Below are 21,584 nucleotides of genomic sequence, written 5' to 3'. Positions count from 1 at the left end.
GGACAACAACATGTAAAAGAAATACACAGAAATAAAGTCAAAATGGATTAAAGTTCTAAATGTGAGATCTGAAACCATAAAAATCCTGGAAGAGAGCACAGGCAAGTAACCTCTTTGACATCGGCCAAAGCAACTTCTTTCTAGAGATTTCTCCTGAGGGAAGGGAAACAAAAGCAAAAATAAACTATTGGGACTACATCAAAATAAAAAGCTTCTGTGCGGTAGAGGAGACAACCAACAAAACTAAAAGGCAACCTGTGGAATGGGAGAAGATATTTGCAAATAACATATCTGATAAAGGGTTAGTATCTAATATATATAAAGAACTGATATAACTTAACACCTAAAAAACAATGGGCAGAAGATACGAACAGACATTTCTCCAGAGAAGACATCCAGATGGCCAACAGACACATGAAAAGATGCTCAACATTACTTATCAGGGAAATACAAATCAAAACCACAATGAGGTATCATGTCACATCTGTCAGAATGGCTAAAATCAACAGCACAAGAAACAACAGGTGCTGGCAAGGATGTGGAGGAAAAGGAACCTCCTCTTATACTATTGGTGGGAATGCAAACTGGTACAGCTACTGTGGAAAACAGTATGGAGGCTCCTCAGAAAGTTAAAAATGGAACTACCCTATGATCCAGCAATCATACTACTGGGTATTTACCCAAAGAATACAAAAATACTAATTCAAAGGCATACATGCACCCTGATGTTTATAGCAGCATTATCTATAATAGCTGGGATATGGAAGCGGCCCAACTGTTCATTGAGGTAGATGAATGGATAAAAATGTGGTGTACATATATATATACACAATGGAGTATTATTCAGACATAAAAAAGAATGAAATCTTGCCATTTCCAACAACGTGGATGGGGCTAGGGAGTATAATGCTAAGGGAAACAAGTCAGAGAAAGATTCTGTGTGATGTCACTCACATGTGGAATTTAAGAGTCAAACAAATGATCATACGGGAAAAAAGAGATGAAAACCAAGATACAGACTCTTAACTGTGGAGAACAAACTTATGGTCACCAGAGGGGGGGTGGGGAGATGGGTAAAGTAGGTGATGGGGATCAAGGCGGGCACGTGCTGTGAGGAGCATGGGTTGATGTATGGAAGTGTTGAATCACTGTATTGTACACCTGAAACTAATATTATAACACTATGTTAACTAACTGGCATTAAAATAAAAACTTAAAAATGATTGGGGTGCTGTAGCTTAGAAAAGACTTGGGGATGATAGAAGTTGTCTCTAAGCGACTCCTGATTCTGAGAGAGATTGGTGCACAAGGTAACAAGGAATTACTGAGCCACCTCCCCGGGGGGGTGAGGGCTCCATGTCCAAGGGACTCAAGGGGGCCTTCCTGTCATTTACCTGGCCTTGTCAGTAATTGAACTAGGTGACTCTTTATATTCCTCTCAACCTCATTCTCTTCCTCTGTGGTGATGAGATTGAGAACATAATTTAAAAATGTCCTACTAATACTGGTGACGTAACTTTTACTAGGCTGGAGACAGAGAAATACATTGTGTACTTTTTGTTTGTTTGTTTCCAAGCCAGGGCCTCTCTACTTACAAGGAGCTTTGTTCTCTGGCAAGTGATCTTAGTCAGCCAGATCTGGTGTATAAATTTATGAATTTAGCCAACCATCATGCAATGTGGAACTCTAGGAAGGTAAGTTGCTATCACGGACGGTTTTTGCTTTTTACCTCCAAACCAAACCTGCTACATTGGCTGGCAGTGGCGATTGATATGCAGTATGCTTTGTAAAAGTCTGGGGTTAGAGAGAGCCAGACCACCACATGGTTGCTGTTATTGCTACAGCTGGGACACCCAGTGGATCAGGTCCAGGGACAGGTTTGGGAGGGAGGATTTTGTGATCTTCGTAGATTTAATATATTAACATTTTACCACAGGTATCTGAGTCACTTCATCACCATCTTATTTTTTTAGGGTGCTGCTTTTGGTTTTAATATGATTGCCTCCAGAGCTGGGGAACAGCTGGCTCCTTTCCTTCCTCAGCTGGTTCCCCGTCTTTATCGTTACCAGTTTGATCCCAACCTGGGCATTCGACAGGCCATGACAAGTATTTGGAATGCATTGGTCACTGACAAATCAACGGCAAGTATCTGGGAACCCTTGTCCAAGATTACACATGGGATTTCAACCCAAGGCCCATCTTTCTTTCTGCTCTGTATACTTACCTGTTTAAACAAATAAGCTTTCTTTCATTCTTTGCTTTCTCCGTTCTTTCAAGATGTCGAAGATGCTCGTGGCCACATTTATTAAAATCTCAAGAATGGAAATAATCTAAATGTCCATGGGGTGGCTGGCTGAGGAAGTGGCGGGATACTCACACAAACGGAATACCGTGTCGATCGGTACTGTCCATACAGTGGAGAACAGGCCACAGTCCTGCCTTCAAGGAGTTCCCTTTGTTGAGGAGCTAGACAAGGAAACAGGCCATTACCATGTATGGTTTTCTCTCTTGGTTTTCTGTTCTCTGGCTGCTTGTCATACTCGATTCCACTTGTTGATGTTAGGATTTCTCAAGGCTTGCCTCTGAGTACCTTTTACTCTCTCAATTTTATGTTTTGAGCTCAGCAGTTCCAGTGAATCTAAATGTCATCTTACTTGTGATGGTTCCCAATCTTATATTTTGGCCCAGACTTGACTTGTGTTCCTGATTTGCACATCCAACTGCCCACTTCACTTGGATGTTGTTTCACAATTCCTTCAACTTAACATGTCCAGAACAGGACTTTCCCCTCTCTTCTCAACATTCATCCATTTACCCATACCAGGAAACTTGGTATCCTCTTGATTTCTGTCTGTTGTGCCCCTACTTTCAGTTGAATCCAGTAGCGAATTCTGTTGATTCTGCTTCCAAAGTATCTCTTGAATCCACTCTCTTCTTTCCCTGATTCTTTCCTGGAGAACAGGGTGTCCTCTCTCTCTCTCTTCTCTTTGCCTTCCTTTATATAATCAGCAGTAAAAGTGATTTAAAAAGAAATTGGATTTTGCCATTTTGGGTTAAAATCCTTTAATGGCTTCATAGTTCACTTTAAATAAATTCCATAAGCCTTACCTTACCTTTGCAGTCCCTGCACATGATATGGCTTTTCCCCTTCTTCACTTTAGTGTCAGGTTGAGTGTGTTCCTGTTCATGGTGATAGGCCTTGAGGATTCAACTTTGAAGGCTCTAGCAGAGTATTTGGTACCACTGGGTCAGTCAAGATCTAATAGGCCACTTGGCTTGATAGATCTGCTTCCAGTGCATAGGCTGAGGCTTTCGAGATGTGAGTATCATCTCCTTATGAGTGAAAGGGGATCAGTGAGATTGGTCTGTCTCAATGGATAGATGAGATAGTGCGGATGAGATCACTGTGGAGAATGTTTAGAGAACTGGACGTAAGAAGATGTCAGTTTGTTAAATCTTAGGTGAGTTATTTACCTACCTCTCTGTCTTGGTTTTCTTCCATATAAGTGAGGATAACAAAACCGTTCCTACCTATAAGAGTAAAAGTGGAAAAGCCTTAAGTTTTTGTTTTGCTTTTTTTTGAGATTTTATTTATATGAGAGAGAGCACGCGCACAAGCAGGGAGAGGGGCAGGAGGGGGTGGGCAGAGGGAGAAGCAGACTCCCTGCTGAGCGTGGAGCCCACCATGGCTGGATCACAGGACCCTGAGACCATGACCACAGCCAGAATCAGATGCTTAACCAACTGAGCCACCCAGGTGCCGCCAAGCCTTAAGTTTTGAGGTTCTTTGGATCAGTATAAGAATTGAGCCTCCCATCAGTTAGTTGTTATTACCAAATTGTTAAGTGTATATCCAAACAAAGCAGGCTTAAAAGATTCAACTCACCTTTCGTTCTGAACAATCATAATACTTCTTTATGTGCCAGACACTGTACATATTACCAGGGATATGGAGACAAGTCAGACACTGTCCTTGTCCTTGGGGTCTCAGTGTGATGGAGCAGTGTAGTTACATACAGTCTGATATGACATGCTGAAGAAGGTGCTGTGGGAACACAGAGGAGAGTAGGCCAGTATTCTCCACCAGGTGATGCCTGATTTGAATCTTGAAGGACAGGTAGGAATTAGCCAGGCAAGCAAGAGATGGAAAGGGATTGTAGGGAGAGGTATTATGTATCAAGGAATAAAGGCGAAATAGTACATGATACCTTTGGAGCTAGCTCAGTCACAGAGGGCTTTGTATCTATGCCTGGGTGGTTGGATTTTATTCTCGCATCCTGAGGAAGACAAGAGAATCAAGTTTGCATTTTAGAATGATCATTCTAGCAGCTGTCAGCAAGCAGAGTGGGGAGAGACTTGTGGGCTGAGACGCCCAGAGACACTCAGGCTGCTACCTACAGAGACATGGTTAGTGTGGTTGAGAGATTAATAACTTGACAGTTGATGAATTTCACATTTTAAATGTTAAACTTTTTCTTTCATTAGGTGGATAAATATTTGAAGGAAATTCTTCAAGATTTGGTTAAGAACCTTACCAGCAATATGTGGCGAGTTCGAGAATCCAGGTACCATTTTTGGAAATATAAGACTAGTCAGATATAACTAATTTTTTTTCTTCAAGTTTCCAAGCTTTATACTTTATACTTTATGCAAAAGGAATAAATTACTAAATTACTAAAAAGCGTATTTTTGGTTGGGTTAGAGAGTTCTCTCTACTTAACTATTTAAAACTCTAAAATAAACACCCAACTCTAGTCAGTGGTTTTTCTAAATTGTCTTAGTTTATATAAGTATGACATTAAAGAAGATCACTTGTTAAATTGGTAGACAATAAGATATATACTGTCATGACTTTGTAGGGTGTCATTTACTTATATATTTATGTAAATTTATTCAGTGCCTGTTATGTGCTCGTCGGTGTGCTGCGTGGGGGTACACTGGTAAATAAAAAATGATGTATCCTCTCAAAGAGGCTGTATTGTAGTTGTGGGACGCAGACATCTGATGAATATAAATGCCACGTGTGTGGGGGGGTATTTGAGGCACCAAGGAGAGAACAGGTGTTGCTGTCCAGGAGTGAGGCAGAATCCATATTCTTGTTTGATATGAATGTTTCATAGTAAGATTGAGCTTTCTTGATCATAGACTTGAAAACCAAATTGTTTATTTTCAGCTGTTTAGCTCTGAATGATTTATTGAGAGGAAGACCTCTAGATGACATCATTGATAAACTTCCAGAAATTTGGGAAACTCTTTTTCGGGTACAAGATGATATCAAGGTATTAAAAAAAAAGTCTGCATTTATTCACAGAATAACTTTAACTGGGATTGTTAAGATGTATACATTGGGTATTTAAGAATTCACTCTGTATACAATTTTAAGAGACTACAGTTTCCTCCCAAAATTTCAGTCTTAATGTGTCTGTGATGTTGCAGGGTTTTTTTCAATAGAGATTTTATGATGTTATTGATTAGGACAAGTAACAGTTTGGAAATAATCCAGACAACCTCTACTTGATCAGTTTTATAAATTGGATCAGTTAATCCCAAATAACGTGACCAATTCCTTTGAATTTTAAATTCAATCTAAATTTTAGATATTTTGGTATCTCACCATTAGAATTAGGCACTTTAGTTTTACCTTTCTTTTTGACTTATTCATTAGAGATTTTTAAAAGTCTTTTAGAATGCTCATACAGATATTTATATGTTTGCATTTATAAAAACTGTTTTATGTTTTTTTAAAAGATTTATTTATTTTTTGAGAGAGATGAGTGTAGGGAGAGGTGCAGAGGGAGAAGGAGAGAGAGGGTCCCAGGCAGACCAAGCAGACTCTGTGCTGAGCTCAGAGCTCCACATGGGGCTCAGTCTCAACACCCTGAGATCATGACCTGAGCTGAAACCAAGAGGAGGACACTTAACTGACTGTGCCACCCACACGGCCCTAAACTGTTATACTTTGTAGCCATATTTTTGTAAGATCAAAATAGGTCATACCTAAAAAAATATATGCCATTATAACATGTTCCTTGATGGGCAGGGAGCCTAATGAAACACTATTTTTTACCTGATATTGCAAGTAGGATTTTTCACTAATCTGTGTAGAGTCGGAGGCAGTTAAATACACATCATGGGGTGGATGGGAATGAAACTAATCTGTCATGCCATACTTTCCTCATTTTTAGGAATCTGTACGGAAAGCTGCAGAACTAGCTCTGAAAACTCTGAGCAAGGTGAAAACTCTTATCTTATACTGGGAGTGAAGTGGGGCAGGGCTTTCTGTGACCAGGACAACGATGACTTACTTTTTTGTCATCTCAATTGACATTGAGTTGCGGTGACATAAAGTAAGCGGTTTCATGTTATAGTTCAGTGTTCTCACAGTGAATGAGAAACTAGGTGCCATTATACTAGAATACTAGTATTTTTAGCATAGAATATGTCTGGTCTCTTTATTTGGTCGGCTTCTGTGGGCTTTTACATAAGGTATGACTTTCACTCGACCCTGAAGAACACATTACTCATTTAGATCCAGCCACATCTACCTCTTTTATTATTACTGTGGTTTTGTGTTCAGCTGCCTTGCATGTTTATGAGGTTGGCAAGCTTTTTGAAACTAGTTTCTTACTTGAACTTGATTGTATGGTATTTCAGGGACTTGTGCATTCTATCTGTATAGGCTTGCCATAGATTACATCGTTAGTAAGTAGTAGAAACAGGTTTTAAATCCGGGTGTTTCTTATTCCCGATTAGTGTTCCTGACCACTGTGTTATGCTGCCACCCAAAGTTATTGATGATGGTAATACCTTAAGCCTTCTGCAGAGTGCTTTCTTACAGATTTTCTCACTTCCTTTTCAACTATTTCCTGTCTCACAAATGACAAGACCAAAGCTTACAGAGTGGAAGGCATTACCCAATTCCCTGTTAGGTGTTGGCAGACAGAGCATTCTTTTCTGTTTCTCCCCGAAGTGTCATGGAGTTGATTCTTACTCTTTTCTATGGCTATGGGAAATAGAAAGTATTTTGTTAGATGAATGCTTTATTGGGTAAGAAGTCAGTTTCACTAATTTCCATGCTCTGTGTATGTGAGGTTTGTGTGAAAATGTGTGACCCCGCCAAAGGAGCAGCTGGCCAGAGAACCATCGCGGTCCTTCTGCCTTGCCTTCTGGACAAAGGAATGATGAGTCCTGTGACAGAAGTTCGAGCCCTCAGGTGTGAATCAGCTGATAAAATGAATGGATTTACTTAGTTTCTAGCCATTCCGCAGAAAGAGTGTTTCTCTGAGTGTTAGATTCTTCAAAGTATGGAGAAAATGAGTTGAGGAGAATACACTGAGGTGACCCAAGAGCATTTGTGAGAAGTTCTGAGGCGGAACATTGCTCAGAAACAAACATTCTCATGGGAACCTTGCTTTGGACCAGCATCCTGCTGTTCTGCTTTGACCTTGCGTAAGGTGTGTTACTGTGTTGCCATTGGCATCTGTCCTCGGCAAGCACACCTTTCTGTTATGCCCCTGGTCCTTGGGAGGTTGCTGTTGGTTAGCCCATTTAGTAATATTTCACAGATAGCTAGGTTTAAAATAAACTGTACCACCTGCAACAGTGAAGTACCAAAAAAATACACTCACATGTTTAGACATATATGGCCATTTTGTAAAATTCAGCAGTGAAGGATTCTAGTTTCTTGTTTGTTTTTTTTAAACTAGAGTCCTATTTAGGAATTTTACCTGTCATTTTATTTCACTCTTAAAATTAGATCACATTAATAGTACCAGCAGTATTTCATACTAAGAGTAACTATTATTTCTTAGTATTACTAATAAAATAATTGATGAGGGAAGATTTTTTTCTTTAATTAATTACCTTATTTTAGAGCGAGAGTGCATGCGCGTGAGCAGGGGGAGGGGCAGAGGGAGAGAGAGAATCCTGAAGCAGACTCCTTGCTGAGTGCGGAGTCCAACACAGGGCTGGATCCCAGGACCCTGAGATCATGACTTGAGCCAAAATCAAGAGCTAGTCGCTCAACTGACTGAGCCACCCAGGCTCCCTGAAGGTGTTTTTTTTTGTTGTTGTTTTGTTTTGTTTTTAAAGAATTCACAATAACAAAGGCAAAGGAATGATAAAAGTAGGATATTCCTGTTTTGCTGACGTCATTAAAATAATCTAGGGTAATGATCATTAGTGGCTCCTAAATCCACTGGTCAAAGGTTATTGGAAGCTTTAAATGGATGATCAGGAGAACCAAACTTGAATTCACTGACCACTTAATATCACAAAAAAAGATAAGCAGACATTACATGCATCCTAATGTGATGGAATAGGACATGTACACCACCACCTACAAAAGATTCGTGGTAAAAAAAAAAAACTGAACCTGAACCTGATTTAGCCTGAAGATCTGTACAGGGGACAGAGAGGGGAACATGTTAAATGACACCGTTGGAAGAGAGTTAGTGAGGACAAATAAATTATAGGGAAAAAGAGGAGGGATGATTAAAAAGGATTTAAGAAATGCAGTAAATTGCAATGTGTGGGTGGACTCTGGATCCGATTCCAACAAACCAACTTACTTTTTTTTTTTGAGTGAGAGAGGTGGAAGGGTGGGAAGGGCAGAGGGAGAGGGAGAGAGAGAGAGAGTATCTTAAGCAGGCTCCAAGCCCAGCATGGAGCCCCACGCAGGGCTCGATCTCACAGCCCTGAGATCATGACCTGAGCCACAATCAAGAGTTGGACGGACACTTCACTGACTGAGCCATCCAGGTGCCCTCCAAACGAACCAACTCTTAAAGACGTTTGTGAAACAGGGAAATTTGGATATCAAATTATATGAAAAAAATTATTAATATTTTCTAAGTTTGAAAATGTTATTTTGATTATAGTAAAGAATTCTTGCCTCTTAGTGACACATACTGAAGTTTAGTTAAAGGATACTTCAAGATGATATGGGGGGCGGGGAATGTGTGCTTGTGTGTCTGGAGGAGGTATAAATGAAACAAAATTGGTGAGAAGTTGCAAATGGCTGAACTGGGTAGAGAATATGTAGAATTTCATTTATGATCCTCTCTTCTTTCACATGTGCTCGAAAATTTCTATAATAAAAAGTAAAGGAAAAAAAATAGTGCTAAGACACTGTAACCATGTGAATGTGTTCCTGAATACAGTAAACCACAGAACGTCCTCATGATTTGATTTGTAGAGCTTCTGGTTTTTGTCAAAAGGACTTAGGAGTTGTATTCTGTGTGTCTGTAGCATTAACACCCTTGTGAAGATTAGCAAAAGTGCGGGAGCCATGTTGAAACCACATGCACCAAAACTCATCCCAGCTCTGTTGGAATCCTTAAGTGTACTGGAACCCCAGGTTCTCAATTATTTGAGCCTCCGGGCTACAGACCAAGAAAAGGTGAGTTGACAGCACAGACATATTGGTGAGTCTCAAGGAAGAAAAGCCTTGCTAAGGTACTGAGTTCCATCTGAACAATCTTTCCAGTGTCTTTAGACAAACTCCATTACTCGAATGATACTTTCACCACTCTTGAAATAACTCCACACCTGTGACTTCATGCAGTGTGTGTTTTGGGGGGTCGGAGGGAGCACAACGAGGGCTCACATAGTGTTTTGTGAGTTGGATGAAAACTAACACTTCCATTCAAAAAAATGCATTTCCATTTATTTAACACAGTTTTTTGTACATGTTTGTTTATTTTTTTAGGGGTTGGTTCTCCACCTTCAGAGTCCTTCTATGGACCACTCCTGCCCTATAAGTAAAGAGGATTTGTATCTAGACTTTGGCATTGTCCAAAATTTTTCTGCTTTTCAGAGATACTGTAGTTGCCTTGACTGATCAAAGTTTTTTTAAAAAAAATTGTAGATGAAACATTTACTATGAAAAAATAATGCAGAAGGGGGAGGAAGTAATCCCCTAGGAGTCTCCTCTGCCCTACCCGGTCCCCATGGTCAGTAGCCTTCTGGGTCTGTTTTGAAATTCCCTTGAAGTCACAGGCGACAAACCCAAACAAACACACTGATTTAAAAATAGACTGTGAATGTTGTTCTACAACCTGCTTTTTGTTATGGACACTATATCATATCTGTATATAGAGCTATTCCATTCTTTTTAATGCATGCATAGTATTCTACAGTGAGGTGATTTCACATTTTGGTCAGAGAGATTATGCAGCATCAAAAGTTGTGCCCGTTCTGTTTCCTCCACACCTTTGCCAACATTGAATAACATCAGTCTGATAAGCAAGAATCTCGTTCTGATTTACACCTTCCTGTTACTAGGGCTGTCCATTGTCTGATCGTATTATGTTAGTCACTTACATTCTGTGAATTGTGTGTTTCTATTCCGTGCCTGGTTTTGTGCTTGTTGATGTTTTTACGTTGGTCTCTGTTTATTAGGACTGTCACACCTCTGTCATGTAGACTGCTGGTACTCGCTCTCAGTTTGCTATTTGGTTTTTACCTTGGCTAAACTATTCTAATAACCGACCCTCTTTCCCTTTGCCTCTCATGTTGCTGTTTCTTCTCCATCATTCTTTCCTTTTCAGCAGTGGACTCGCCCTGCCTAGGTTCCCACAGTGTGTTTACTAGTGCTGAGAAGTAGGAAACAATGTCTAGCCCAAACTTTGCAGCCTTAGGCCTCTCACTTGTATACGCGTTCCTTTCCTCATTGACTACGTGTGGCTAGTTAACCTCTCCTGCAGGGTCATTGTTAGACTGAAATACCTTTACAAAGTTAAAGCAAAAAAAAGTATGACATTTTTTATTGCTTAGATACAATTTTTTAAAACCTTAGGTAGAAATTTATTTAGCCTATTCTCGTATGTAGTGGTTGGAGAACCTGAGGCTCAGGCAGGCCGATGGCTTGCTCAGAGCCACGCTATGTTAATTTCTAACTGCAGTTAATTTCTAACTATTGTCTGAATTTCTCACCTGCAGTGAGAGGCTGCCTCATTGGTAATTGTTGAATGTAGCTCAAAAGAAATTAGAGTTGGACTTAACATTTGAGTTTGCTTTACCTATGTATTATTTTTAAAAAATTTCCTCTGGAAGTAAAGCCCTTTTATGGGAGTGTATGTGGGTTCTTCTTAATTGATCGAATATGCTGAGTGACTTGAATTTGTGTCCTCAGGCTGCGATGGATAGTGCTCGACTCAGTGCTGCCAAATCCTCTCCCATGATGGAAACAATCAACATGGTCAGTGCCTAATGTAATAAGAAAGTTTGTTTTTTGCTTACCTTAGAGTGTAATTTTTCAGTCTTTACAGCCCATTAAATGAAGTAGAGGTTTAAGGGATGAGTCAAACAGCTATTGACTCTAGTTTTTTCTTAGTATAGGTCTTTTTTTCTTCTTCCAGATTATTAAATGGAATAAAACATTTTCCAAATACTAGAATCCGTGAGTCCAGATTTGTGTTACATAGAAGAACAATATATTAAAAGATTCCTCTATAAATCTCTATCTCTTTTGGCCTGTCTGTTTAGAAAGGTTCAGATATTTGTGTGCCTGGGCATGGTCTTTGGGAGGACCTAGGAAGGTGTAAGCTGGAGGTGTTCAGTGAAGGTAGGTAGCATAAAAGATAGGGAAGGAGAACTGAGCAATGTTGAAATGTTTTAGTTGTAAGAAGGGGTTTGCAGAAAAGATCTGCTTGGCACTGAGGTTCTAAATTCTAAAGATCCTGGAGTCCAGGACTAGGGGTCACTAAAGTCGAGAGCCAGCCCTGCTGCGCATACCCTGGAGTGGGTTAATTGACAACTCGTGAGCTATTGGAAATTGTTTTGTTAAGCAGATCACAAGGCTGGACAAGAGAAGAAGATATTTTTTAGTGCTTACTGGGGGACTATCATCGAAATTTGGTCTAAGGGTGTTATGTCTTAGTTGGATTATTGAGGGGAAAAGGAATCTTAAATAAATAGGAATGGTTAGCAAACACCTTTTGGATATGCTCATTAATAATAGAAAATATGTCATTGCGTTTTTAAAAACATAGTGTAGCAAATTTGACTAAGAAGTTGGTTTGGTAGGGCAGGCCCACTGAAAGTTTTAACTAAACATGTTTTACACTAAACGTGGATTGGTAAGGAGGAAGAGTAGGCCCAGAGAAATGCTTTCTTGCGGAATCCTAATTTATTTTCTCCTTTAGTAAGTCAGTATTTTTCATGATTTTTTAAAAAGATTTTTATTTTATTTGATAGAGCATGTGAGCGGGGGGAGGGGCAGAAGGGAAAGAAGAGGTCACAAGCAGACTCCATGCTGAGCGTGGAGCTGGACTCAGAGCTCAGTCTCATGATCCTGAGATCATGACCAGAGTCGAAATCAGGAGTTGGACACTTAACCAACTGAGCCACCCAGGTACCCCAATTTTTGTTTTTTTTTTTTTTAAGATTTTATTTTATTATTTATTTGACAGAGAGAGACAGTGAGAGAGGGAACACAAGCAGGCAGAGTGGGAGAGGGAGAAGCAGGCTCCCCGCTGAGCAGAGAGCCCGATGCGGGGCTCGATCCCAGGCCCCTGGGATCATGACCTGAGCTGAAGGCAGACGCTTAATGACTGAGCCACCCAGGCGCCCCACCCCAATTTTTGTTTTAATGTTGAACGACTGATGAATGTTTTTTCTGTTTGTAGTACAGTGGTGGTTTTTATATTGAAATCAGTGCAAAATGAACCTGGCAGTTTTTCAACTTGATAAATCCAGTGGGTACATATTTGACACAGCAGCTTTTAATTGATGATGTGGTATTGCCTTCATCATTTTCTAGGGTTAACTTTATTCTTTTCCCAAAGTGCCTGCAATATCTTGATGTGTCGGTGCTTGGTGAGCTCGTTCCTAGATTATGTGAATTGATCAGAAGTGGTGTGGGTCTTGGAACTAAGGTAAGTACGTGTATTTTTCACAAGAGGAATTTGCATCTTCATTAGTTGGGGCCACAAAAATATAACAGCCGTCATGTTTGAAATTCATATTTCTCTGTACAACTTAATAATAATTTACATTAACCATTTTGTTTCTCTGGTTGTACTAATAACTTAAAATATGTAGCTCACTCAGAATAGAAAACATGTGACTTATTCAATAAATAGTGTCTGACTTTTTTAGTGGGATCATTTCTGTCCCCTGGTTGCCGTGTACGTGCCCTCTGGGTCCCCGCCATGATCAGTCATTAATGGAAATGCTCGTGTAGGTATCAAGGCACGGATGGTGGTTTTAGGTGGTGATTAGCATTTTCACGGGGGCTAGCAGGTATTTGGCAAGAAAAATGTCTTCCTCTCCAAGGTCTTTCAAGGATCAGACCCTGTCCCCACACTTTAAAAGCCAACCCACAGTTTTTCTCTTGACAAAATTAGCACTTGCTTGCATTTTAACATTTTAGCATTTGTAGATCAGGAGAAAGTTAAAGACTGTGCATGAAGTTTAGCACCCAGTGGTAATCGCTGTTAATATTCCACAGTGTTTTCCTCCAGTCTCTTTTCTGTGCACGTGTCTGTGACAGCGTCCTCTTTAATGGCCCTGGGGTACTCTGTCATGTGGCTGTAGCATCATTTATATTAGTCCATCAAGGAGCATTGGATTTGTCTTCAACTGTTTTGATACTGAACAGAGCACTGTGATGAATGTCTTTGGACATATCTGGAGCTATTTCCTTTGGTTACATTTTTAGAGCTGGAACTGTTAGAACAAGGATGGCCAGGTTGACCTATGTGACCCTCCCAAAAGATTGTATTAGTTTTCTTTCTTCCTTGTATTGTGTGTGAGAGCACACGTCTTCCTGCTGGAAGCCTTGAGAAAAAATCTTTGCATTGCATACTTAAAATAAGGACCTTCCTCTTGCCAGATAGGAATCCCGTTAGGCGTCATGTATTTCTCATCTTTAAATCAGCGACACCTAAGACACGGTGGGTTTGAGAGACAGGACATTGTGACCATCAAATTTAGACCTTTGCCTTTTGTAACCCTGTAGGGAGGCTGTGCCAGTGTCATCGTGTCGTTAACGACTCAGTGTCCCCAGGACCTGACCCCTCACTCAGGTGAGTTTGTCAGAGCCGCGAGTGGTGATACTTCGGTGTGGCCATGTCTTGTGGACAGGGTTTTTTAAAAAGTTAAGTATCCTTCAGCCGGGCTTGTGATCTGCTGTACGGTTTTCCTCCCTGTAAACTCCCCCTTCTGCCTTTGTTTCTTTGTTTGCAAGAGGTGCGGTGATGACCAAGTTTAACAAGTTTAGCACGTGTTCACTGTTTTATAAGTATTAGATTAATTCTTACTGGCTTTGAAGAGGTACGAGTATCTGCCATTTTGTAGGATTTGTTTCCCATTTATGCCTCATTTTACATCAGCATTTTTCTCTTCTTGGATTGACTCCTCGATGGGGCTAATGAACTTTATGTACCTAGCTCTCATTTTTGCAACTTTCCCCACGATATTCTAGGCACGGATTGTTTAATTTTGTATTGGGCGAAAGGAAGCAAGTGCATAGTACACATGTAACATACAAGGGTTCTAAACAGGGTTAAGTTTGTTTTGGTTGAACATTTGGTCAACCAAGGATCAGATTTTTCTTCATTATTTTTGATAGGTAAACTTATGAGTGCTTTGCTTAGTGGCCTGACAGATCGGAACAGTGTAATTCAGAAATCTTGTGCATTTGCCATGGGCCATTTAGTTCGGGTGAGTTGAATTTCTTATTTAATTAAGTATTTATACTTTGATAATTATAAAGAAATAAATAGCGATTGTTTTCTTTTTCAGACCTCGAGGGATAGCAGCACTGAGAAACTCCTGCAGAAGCTTAATGGCTGGTACATGGAGAAAGAAGGTACCTTTATTTCCTTCTCTCTAGTATTTTTATTTTATTTTATTTACTAAAGATTTATTTATTTTAGAGAGAGAGTGCACTCGTGAGTCGGGGGACAGAGGAAGGGGGGAGAAGCGGGCTCCCTGCTGAGCTGGGAGCCAGATGAGGGGTGGGCTCCCTCTCTCCACCCTGAGATCATGACCTGAGCTGAAAGCAAGAGTCGGACCGTTAACTGACTGAGCCACCCAGGCGCCCCTCTGTTATTTTTAATTTAGATGTTAACAGTCTAGTAAGACAATACAAATTGGGTCTTGCCGTCTGTGGTATTATGTGCTTTGCTAGGAACACTGGATTGATGTTACTGATTTGTTTTGCTGTGGTGCGAGCTGAGCAATAGTCTGTTTACGTCAGTTCGTTACCCTAACCACAGTAAGTATCATAAAGATGACTCTATTTCTGCTCCTCTTCAGAACCCATCTATAAGACCTCTTGTGCTTTGACCATCCATGCTATTGGACGGTACAGCCCCGATGTGCTGAAGAACCATGCCAAAGAAGTGCTGCCTTTGGCATTTCTGGGCATGCATGAGATCGCCGAGGAGGAGAAATCAGAGAAAGAAGAGTGTGACTTGTGGACTGAAGTGTGGCAGGAAAACGTACCTGGTTAGTAATCAGTACCTGTGAATTCATCCCGTTTCTTAAGAACCACAGCTGGAGTTCTTACTCCTCTTTTTCATTTATAGACTCCTATAGTTACTTTCCCAGGACCTTAACGGTATGTGTCCCGTCTGGTTTTAAGCCTGTCCAAATTGCTGCCTTCTCAAGGTTGATGCTCAGCTCTTCTCTCTCCTCCCTCATTGCTGCCTATGTGAGAGAATAGATCCTCTGCCCCAGCTAAGTAGAGCTTTACTGATTTGTGTTGGGAGTGAGTGGTGATTTGATGTTGGCTTAGAGTATTATTTTAGAGTGAGGCTTCTTCTGTACTTCACCTGCACATGTGTAAATGGATGACGACCATTTGCATGATACCCTCCTGTGGGCATATTCGAGTTCATAAAGTCCTACTGTTGTAAAGATATATCACAACACTGTTCTCTTTCTCTTTCCGAGAGTGGTGTGATCTGTCCATTGAGAATTACTGCTTTAGACTGATGGTCACTGACTTTTTTTTCAGATTAAAAAAAAACCCAGTTAATTCTTTTTGTCACTTAAAAGTTGCTTTGATTTTGCTTTTCATAACCTAGGTTCCTTTGGTGGCATTCGGTTATACCTGCAGGAGTTGATTACCATTACCCAGAAGGCTTTGCAGTCTCAGTCTTGGAAAATGAAAGCCCAGGGTGCAATTGCCATGGCATCAATTGCAAAACAAACCAGCTCCTTAGTACCTCCATATCTGGGAATGATCCTGACCGCATTACTGCAAGGCCTAGCTGGAAGAACATGGGCAGGAAAGGTAAAGGAACCATTCATGCCCAGTTAAATTTAAGGTATCCTTAAAGGATTATGACTTCATCTCTCATTTTCTATAAAAATTAGAATCTGGTTTTGTGGGATGTCAGATGGATTGTTTTTGTGAAGCAGATTTCCTAGCCAATGGGAAGCTTTGGGTAAACCTTGTCTGATTAAATATGCTATTTCATCAAAGTGTAACCCACGTGTTTTTGAATACTGCACAGTAATGCTGGGGGTTGATTTTTATTTATCATGTTCAGCTTTCCAAGAGAGGTCTTAAATCATTTGGTCGCCATTTTGTCCCTGTTGACCTCATGAACAGATCAGGATTGGGCACATGTGAAATTGAGTAGCAAGGCAAGCTGTGTCTAAACCTGGAGCTGAGGATGCCCATCTCTGAGGCCTGTGAATCAGTCACGTTACACACAAGGGTGCTAGTGGGATACTTACAGTGAACCCTCCGTGGGGGAGATGAGATTGTGGCAGCATATCACAATGTCCTTGATGTTGTCCCAGTCAGTAGTGGCCAGCGCTGTACTAGAGGAGAGGCGTTGGGCTGGGGATCAGCATTCCGTGATTGGCACGTCCACCTGTTGACCTTGGGCAAGTCAGGTCTCTAGGCTTTATGAAATGGAGATGAAGACAGTTGTCCTGCTCTTGTGGTTTGGAGTACAAGTCTGTCGATGTGCTTGTTAAATAGTAAAGTGCATTAAAGATAAGATGACTCTGGTTAATTTTTGTCCTCATAGTCATTAAGTATTCCTGAGGTAATGGAGTCATAGTACGTGGGATGGAAATGACACCTGTGTGCTTAACAGTGTTCCCTCATCTTTCAACCCTTTAGGAAGAGCTGTTGAAAGCCATTGCCTGTGTGGTGACAGCTTGCAGGTAAATGTTCTTTCAGTGAAGATGGCATTTCTTAAGCTGAACCCCAAAGCTGAAGTCCTTGTTAACTGTCCCGATGTGTTTGTGTGGCTCCCGTAGTGCAGAGCTGGAAAAGCCTGTGCCCAGTCAGCCCAGCACAAAGGAGATTCTCCGGGCTGTTCTGAAGGAGTGTTGCAAAGAGAACCTTAAATACAAGATCGTAGCAATCAGCTGTGCGGCGGATGTCTTGAAGGCCACCAAAGAAGACAGATTCCAGGAGTTTTCTGACATTGTCATACCTCTCATCAAGAAGGTTGTGATCACCTCTATTCTCTCAGGTCTTGTTTAGACTTAAAAACTAAAATTTAGAAAGAAAGAAAAGGACTCAAGATTTTCCTGGCATCCTCTTTACTCATTTTATTTGGATCAGTGTAGCTGCAAATAGGAAATCCCAAAGTCTCATGGCCTCAAACAAGATAGAGTTTTGTCTGTCACGTAATAGTTGAGGCTCTTCACAGCTCCGCCTTCCCTGGAGTGTGGCCATTGTCATCGTGGTGCGTGGTGTCACTGCCTTCCGGGCGGGTAATGGCAGAGGAGCTGGAGGGAGGATGCAGGGTCGAAGTCGGCACATCTCTTCTCTCTCAAGGAGAGTTCTCGGACATTGCTGCATGGCCCTGGCACTTCTCTTTCATCGGCCAGTCCTTCACCAGCTAGCCGCAGTTCTGCACAGGAGGCTGAGGAAGGCAGTCCTCCAGGTGTCTGCCCTCCGTCTGCCCTCTGTGGGACGACGGGAGAATGGCTGGTTCTTCTTAAGCAAAGCAGAAAGATGAGTTTGTTGCAGGGTTTCAACCTGCACACGGGGAAACTCAGGGTTATGGGGACAGTGACTTCCAAGAGTGAGTGTCGGAGTGAATGGACAGTCTCTGACGTAGTGGTGATATGCTTTGCCCTTTAAGGGTGTGCAGAAGCCACCCCAGGCATCCTAGAGTGAGTACAGGGAGCTCAGTGGGCCACTGTTAATTGTCTCTGCCATGTATTGAGGGACTTTGGTCAAAAAGACTTTGGTTTCATTTGGAAAATGAAGTACTCATTTGTAAAGGTTGGGCACTGGTTCAGAGAAAAAAAGTTACGGTTTATTATCTTTTTTTTTGTGTGAAACACGAAATATTTTAAATAGCATTTTTATTTCTTGTGTTGCTGCCAATCTGCAGTTTTCTTTCAACAGTAAGGCTGTTTAAATAATTTCTGTTACATAATGATAGTACATGGATTTGGGAGACTTGTGTTTTCAATTGATTATATTACCAGCTAGCTGGATGAGTCACTTCTCAGCATGTTTCCCTTTCTTTATTGAGAGAGAGTTTGGATTTAGAGGATTATTACCAAGTTCTTGCATCTTTAATCCCATGATTCTAATGCAAGTCTTTTTATGTTATGTTTAAAATCCTACATACACAGTATTTTTTTCACCTTTCCTAACAGAGTCCTTTAAAGGATTTTCCAAATTTATTAGAGAGGTGTAGTATTTCTGTAACAAATTTTTTTTTTTTTTTACAAATAGGAAGGCCCGTGGTAGAGAATTTAGTTTTTAGTTCTTGGTTAACATCTACTCTGGTACCCTGACTGTTTTGCAATACACCTGTAACTTTGACGGAAAATAAGTTTTGCTTTCCTTTGCTTTGATGTATCCTAGAACTCCCCTGAAAACACTGGCGTTCGGACAACCAAGAATGAAGATGAGAATGAGAAGGAAAAGGAGCTGCAGCTGGAGTCTCTGCTGGGAGCCTTCGAGAGCCTGGGCAAAGCCTGGCCCCGAAATGTGGAGACCCAACGTAAGCACACGGCTTGCATTTGAAGAAGTGCTGTCACCAGAGGTTACTGAATGAGAGCAAGGATGTTCTGTGTGCCAGATCACAGTTATCATTTGTTGTGTAGTGAGGATCCAGTGTAAATTGTACTCCTACGTGAGCAGATGATCTCGTTGACTACTCTTACCGGGTTGGTGAGGGCTGCTGCAGGAGCAAAGCACCGCGGGCTGGGTGGCTTCAACGACAGAAATGATTTTCTCACGGTTCTGGAGGCTGGGAGTCTGGGATCAAGGGGTTGGCAGTGTTGGCTGCTTCTGAACCTTCTCTCCTTGGCTTGTAAATGGCCGTCTGTGTCTGAGTCCTAATCCCTTCTTATTACAAGGACACCAGTCAGACTGGATTGAGGCCCACCCTAATGAGCTCTTTACAGACCCTGTCCCTGTCTTTCAGTACGGTCACCTTCTGAGGTAGTTGGTGTTAGGACTTCAGCATACGAATTTGGGGGACACAGTTCAACCCGTAACAGTCATGATACATTTTATGTAGATAGTTTGGCCATAAAAAGAATTCTGGTACTCTTTTACGTAAATGCTCTGTTCTGAGGAATCTGTAGAATTTTCACTAGTGGGTTCTTTCCATCTCGAAATTAAGGGCCTTGTGACCAAATCTTCAATAAAGAGGTGAAATCTGTATTTCACTGAGAAACTTGCAACTTTTTGAGAGATTTTTAAATTGAACATGTATTTCCGAAGGATTAAGTAAATAACCACTAAACCTTTGTTGTTGATTTAGTTGTAGTTCATTCATAGGGCCTTAGTCGCGGGATGACGCTGCTCCTAAGTTGGCCTGGTGTTGCTTGCTCCAGTGCACCCTGCTGAACATCTCCGTATTCTCAAATGTTACACAGAACATTACTGATTATTCAGGACTAGACATGTCTAAACTCAGACTTAAGGTTGTCTTTGAACCTTGCCATCTTTGTGTGAGCTTTTTACGGCCTATTTGCTACGTACTAGAAGGATTTTCCAAAAGATGGAGCGTTGTTAAGTGGCCTTATTTCTTGGTATTACGTTGACTACCGCAGCGGAAGTTCACTTTATTGACACCATTAGGACTCCTAATTTTTGCTTGATAGGTAGAAAAGTTAGAGTAGCGAATTCTATAAAAAAAGATGACATACATCTCAAAACAAAGCAGTTTATTTTCATAGAAGGCATAGGAATGTACATTCATTTGCTAGTTATTGAAGGGAGGGCTAAGGCCTTTCAGAATTGAACTGTTCCACACTGGCTTCTTACGCACATCTACAATTTCCGGTTTCTGGTTCTTTATAGTGGAAAAAGAACTTACAATTTCTTACGAAACAAATCAAGTGCAACAGAATTCTTCTAGATTTTTACCACCATTCATCATTTGTGAACCATACTAAATTTTACAGTATTTAAGAAATAACTACTTTGTTGAGCTTTATACTCCTTTTCATCAGTTAGCATAATAGTAATTATGTAATTATAACAAGTGCAGTTGGCATAACATGTTTGGAATAGGCATCGTTGTCTCTTGATAAGCCAGCCAGGCGCAGAAGCTTGGACGTGTCCCAAGTCGAGTTCCCTGCCTCCCGAGTTCTGCTTTCTCTGGCTGTCACTCAGGGTATCTTACAGGGAAAGGTAGTGTGGTTAAGATTCTGTGTTCGTTCCTTGGAGAGCCAACATTTTTGAACAGGGGTGGGGTGGGGCGTGTTCCTGGCCAGGGAAATTTGGGAATTGGGCACAAAGTCAGGCTGAAATTTTTTTGAGATTTCATGGCTTTAATTAAAGGCATTTGCTCTTTTATTTTTTTCCTCTCTTCTACTCTCCTTTCCCTGTCCCTCTGTCCTTCTCTGCTCCAATTTCTCTCTGTCCCTGTCTGTGTCCCCCACTTGCTCTGTCTCTTGGCCCTGCCCATTCTCTGCCCTGCTCTCCCCAGGTTGTTACCGTTGGGAGCTGTGCAAGTTGCTATGTGAACGGCTAAAACTGAGCACGTGGAAAGTGCAGCTCGGAGTCCTGCAGTCCATGAATGCCTTTTTTCAGGGGTAATTTTGCTTCTAGTTCACTCATTTGTTTGTCTCTCCTGCCCCAGTAGCATTTTATTTTTTATTTTTTAATTTTTTTATTTTTTTTTTAAAGATTTTATTTATTTTTTAGAGAGCGAGCGAGAGAGAAACAGCATGAGAGGGGAGAGGGTCAGAGGGAGAAGCAGGCTCCCCGCTGAGCCGGGAGCCCGATGTGGGACTCGATCCCAGGACCCTGGGATCATGACCTGAGCCGAAGGCAGACGCTTAACCATCTGAGCCACCCAGGCGCCCCCCAGTAGCATTTTATAGCGAATCAGTGGAATTATTTTATTTAATTAATTTTATTAACATATAATGTATTATTTGTTTCAGGGGTACAGTTCTGTGATTCATCAGTCTTACACAATTCACAGCGCTCACCATAGTACATACCCTTCCCAGTGTCCATCACCCAGCCACCCTATCCCACCCCCGCCCCCCACTCCAGCAACCCTCAGTTTGTTTCCTGAGATTAAGAGGGAATTCTTTTATTTTAAAACTGAAAAGCTGCAGTGACATCGGAAAGTGATATATGCAGATAGAAATTATTTGTGCCAGAAAGGTTTTAGAATGTT

General features: G+C 41.2%; 1 protein-coding gene across 4 annotated transcripts in view; it reads left to right on the top strand.

Moving 5' to 3' along the window:
* The window catches only part of ECPAS (Ecm29 proteasome adaptor and scaffold), a 96,506-nt gene extending 75,492 nt beyond the window's left edge, over nucleotides 1–21,014 (top strand). For all 4 annotated transcript variants that reach the window (XM_081803364.1, XM_081803365.1, XM_081803363.1 and 1 more), the window contains 18 exons: nucleotides 1,577–1,694; nucleotides 1,974–2,141; nucleotides 4,486–4,565; nucleotides 5,174–5,279; nucleotides 6,186–6,233; nucleotides 7,092–7,213; nucleotides 9,250–9,400; nucleotides 11,135–11,200; nucleotides 12,789–12,878; nucleotides 13,964–14,030; nucleotides 14,576–14,667; nucleotides 14,749–14,815; nucleotides 15,265–15,456; nucleotides 16,038–16,246; nucleotides 17,090–17,133; nucleotides 17,230–17,422; nucleotides 18,803–18,941; nucleotides 20,883–21,014. In XM_081803364.1, coding sequence (XP_081659490.1) covers nucleotides 1,577–1,694; nucleotides 1,974–2,141; nucleotides 4,486–4,565; nucleotides 5,174–5,279; nucleotides 6,186–6,233; nucleotides 7,092–7,213; nucleotides 9,250–9,400; nucleotides 11,135–11,200; nucleotides 12,789–12,878; nucleotides 13,964–14,030; nucleotides 14,576–14,667; nucleotides 14,749–14,815; nucleotides 15,265–15,456; nucleotides 16,038–16,246; nucleotides 17,090–17,133; nucleotides 17,230–17,422; nucleotides 18,803–18,941; nucleotides 20,883–20,992 — 2,062 coding nt within the window. In that variant the 3' untranslated portion in view covers nucleotides 20,993–21,014. The remainder of the gene's footprint in view (nucleotides 1–1,576; nucleotides 1,695–1,973; nucleotides 2,142–4,485; nucleotides 4,566–5,173; nucleotides 5,280–6,185; nucleotides 6,234–7,091; nucleotides 7,214–9,249; nucleotides 9,401–11,134; nucleotides 11,201–12,788; nucleotides 12,879–13,963; nucleotides 14,031–14,575; nucleotides 14,668–14,748; nucleotides 14,816–15,264; nucleotides 15,457–16,037; nucleotides 16,247–17,089; nucleotides 17,134–17,229; nucleotides 17,423–18,802; nucleotides 18,942–20,882) is intronic.
* Nucleotides 21,015–21,584: the final 570 nt, after the last annotated feature.

The sequence above is a fragment of the Leptonychotes weddellii genome, chromosome 14, assembly GCF_054177405.1.
Source record: "Leptonychotes weddellii isolate Sample4059 chromosome 14, ASM5417740v2, whole genome shotgun sequence".
In the NCBI taxonomy this organism is placed as follows: Eukaryota; Metazoa; Chordata; class Mammalia; order Carnivora; family Phocidae; genus Leptonychotes; species Leptonychotes weddellii.
Note: the sequence above shows the minus strand (reverse complement) of the source record. Positions and strands in the feature narration are given on the sequence as shown.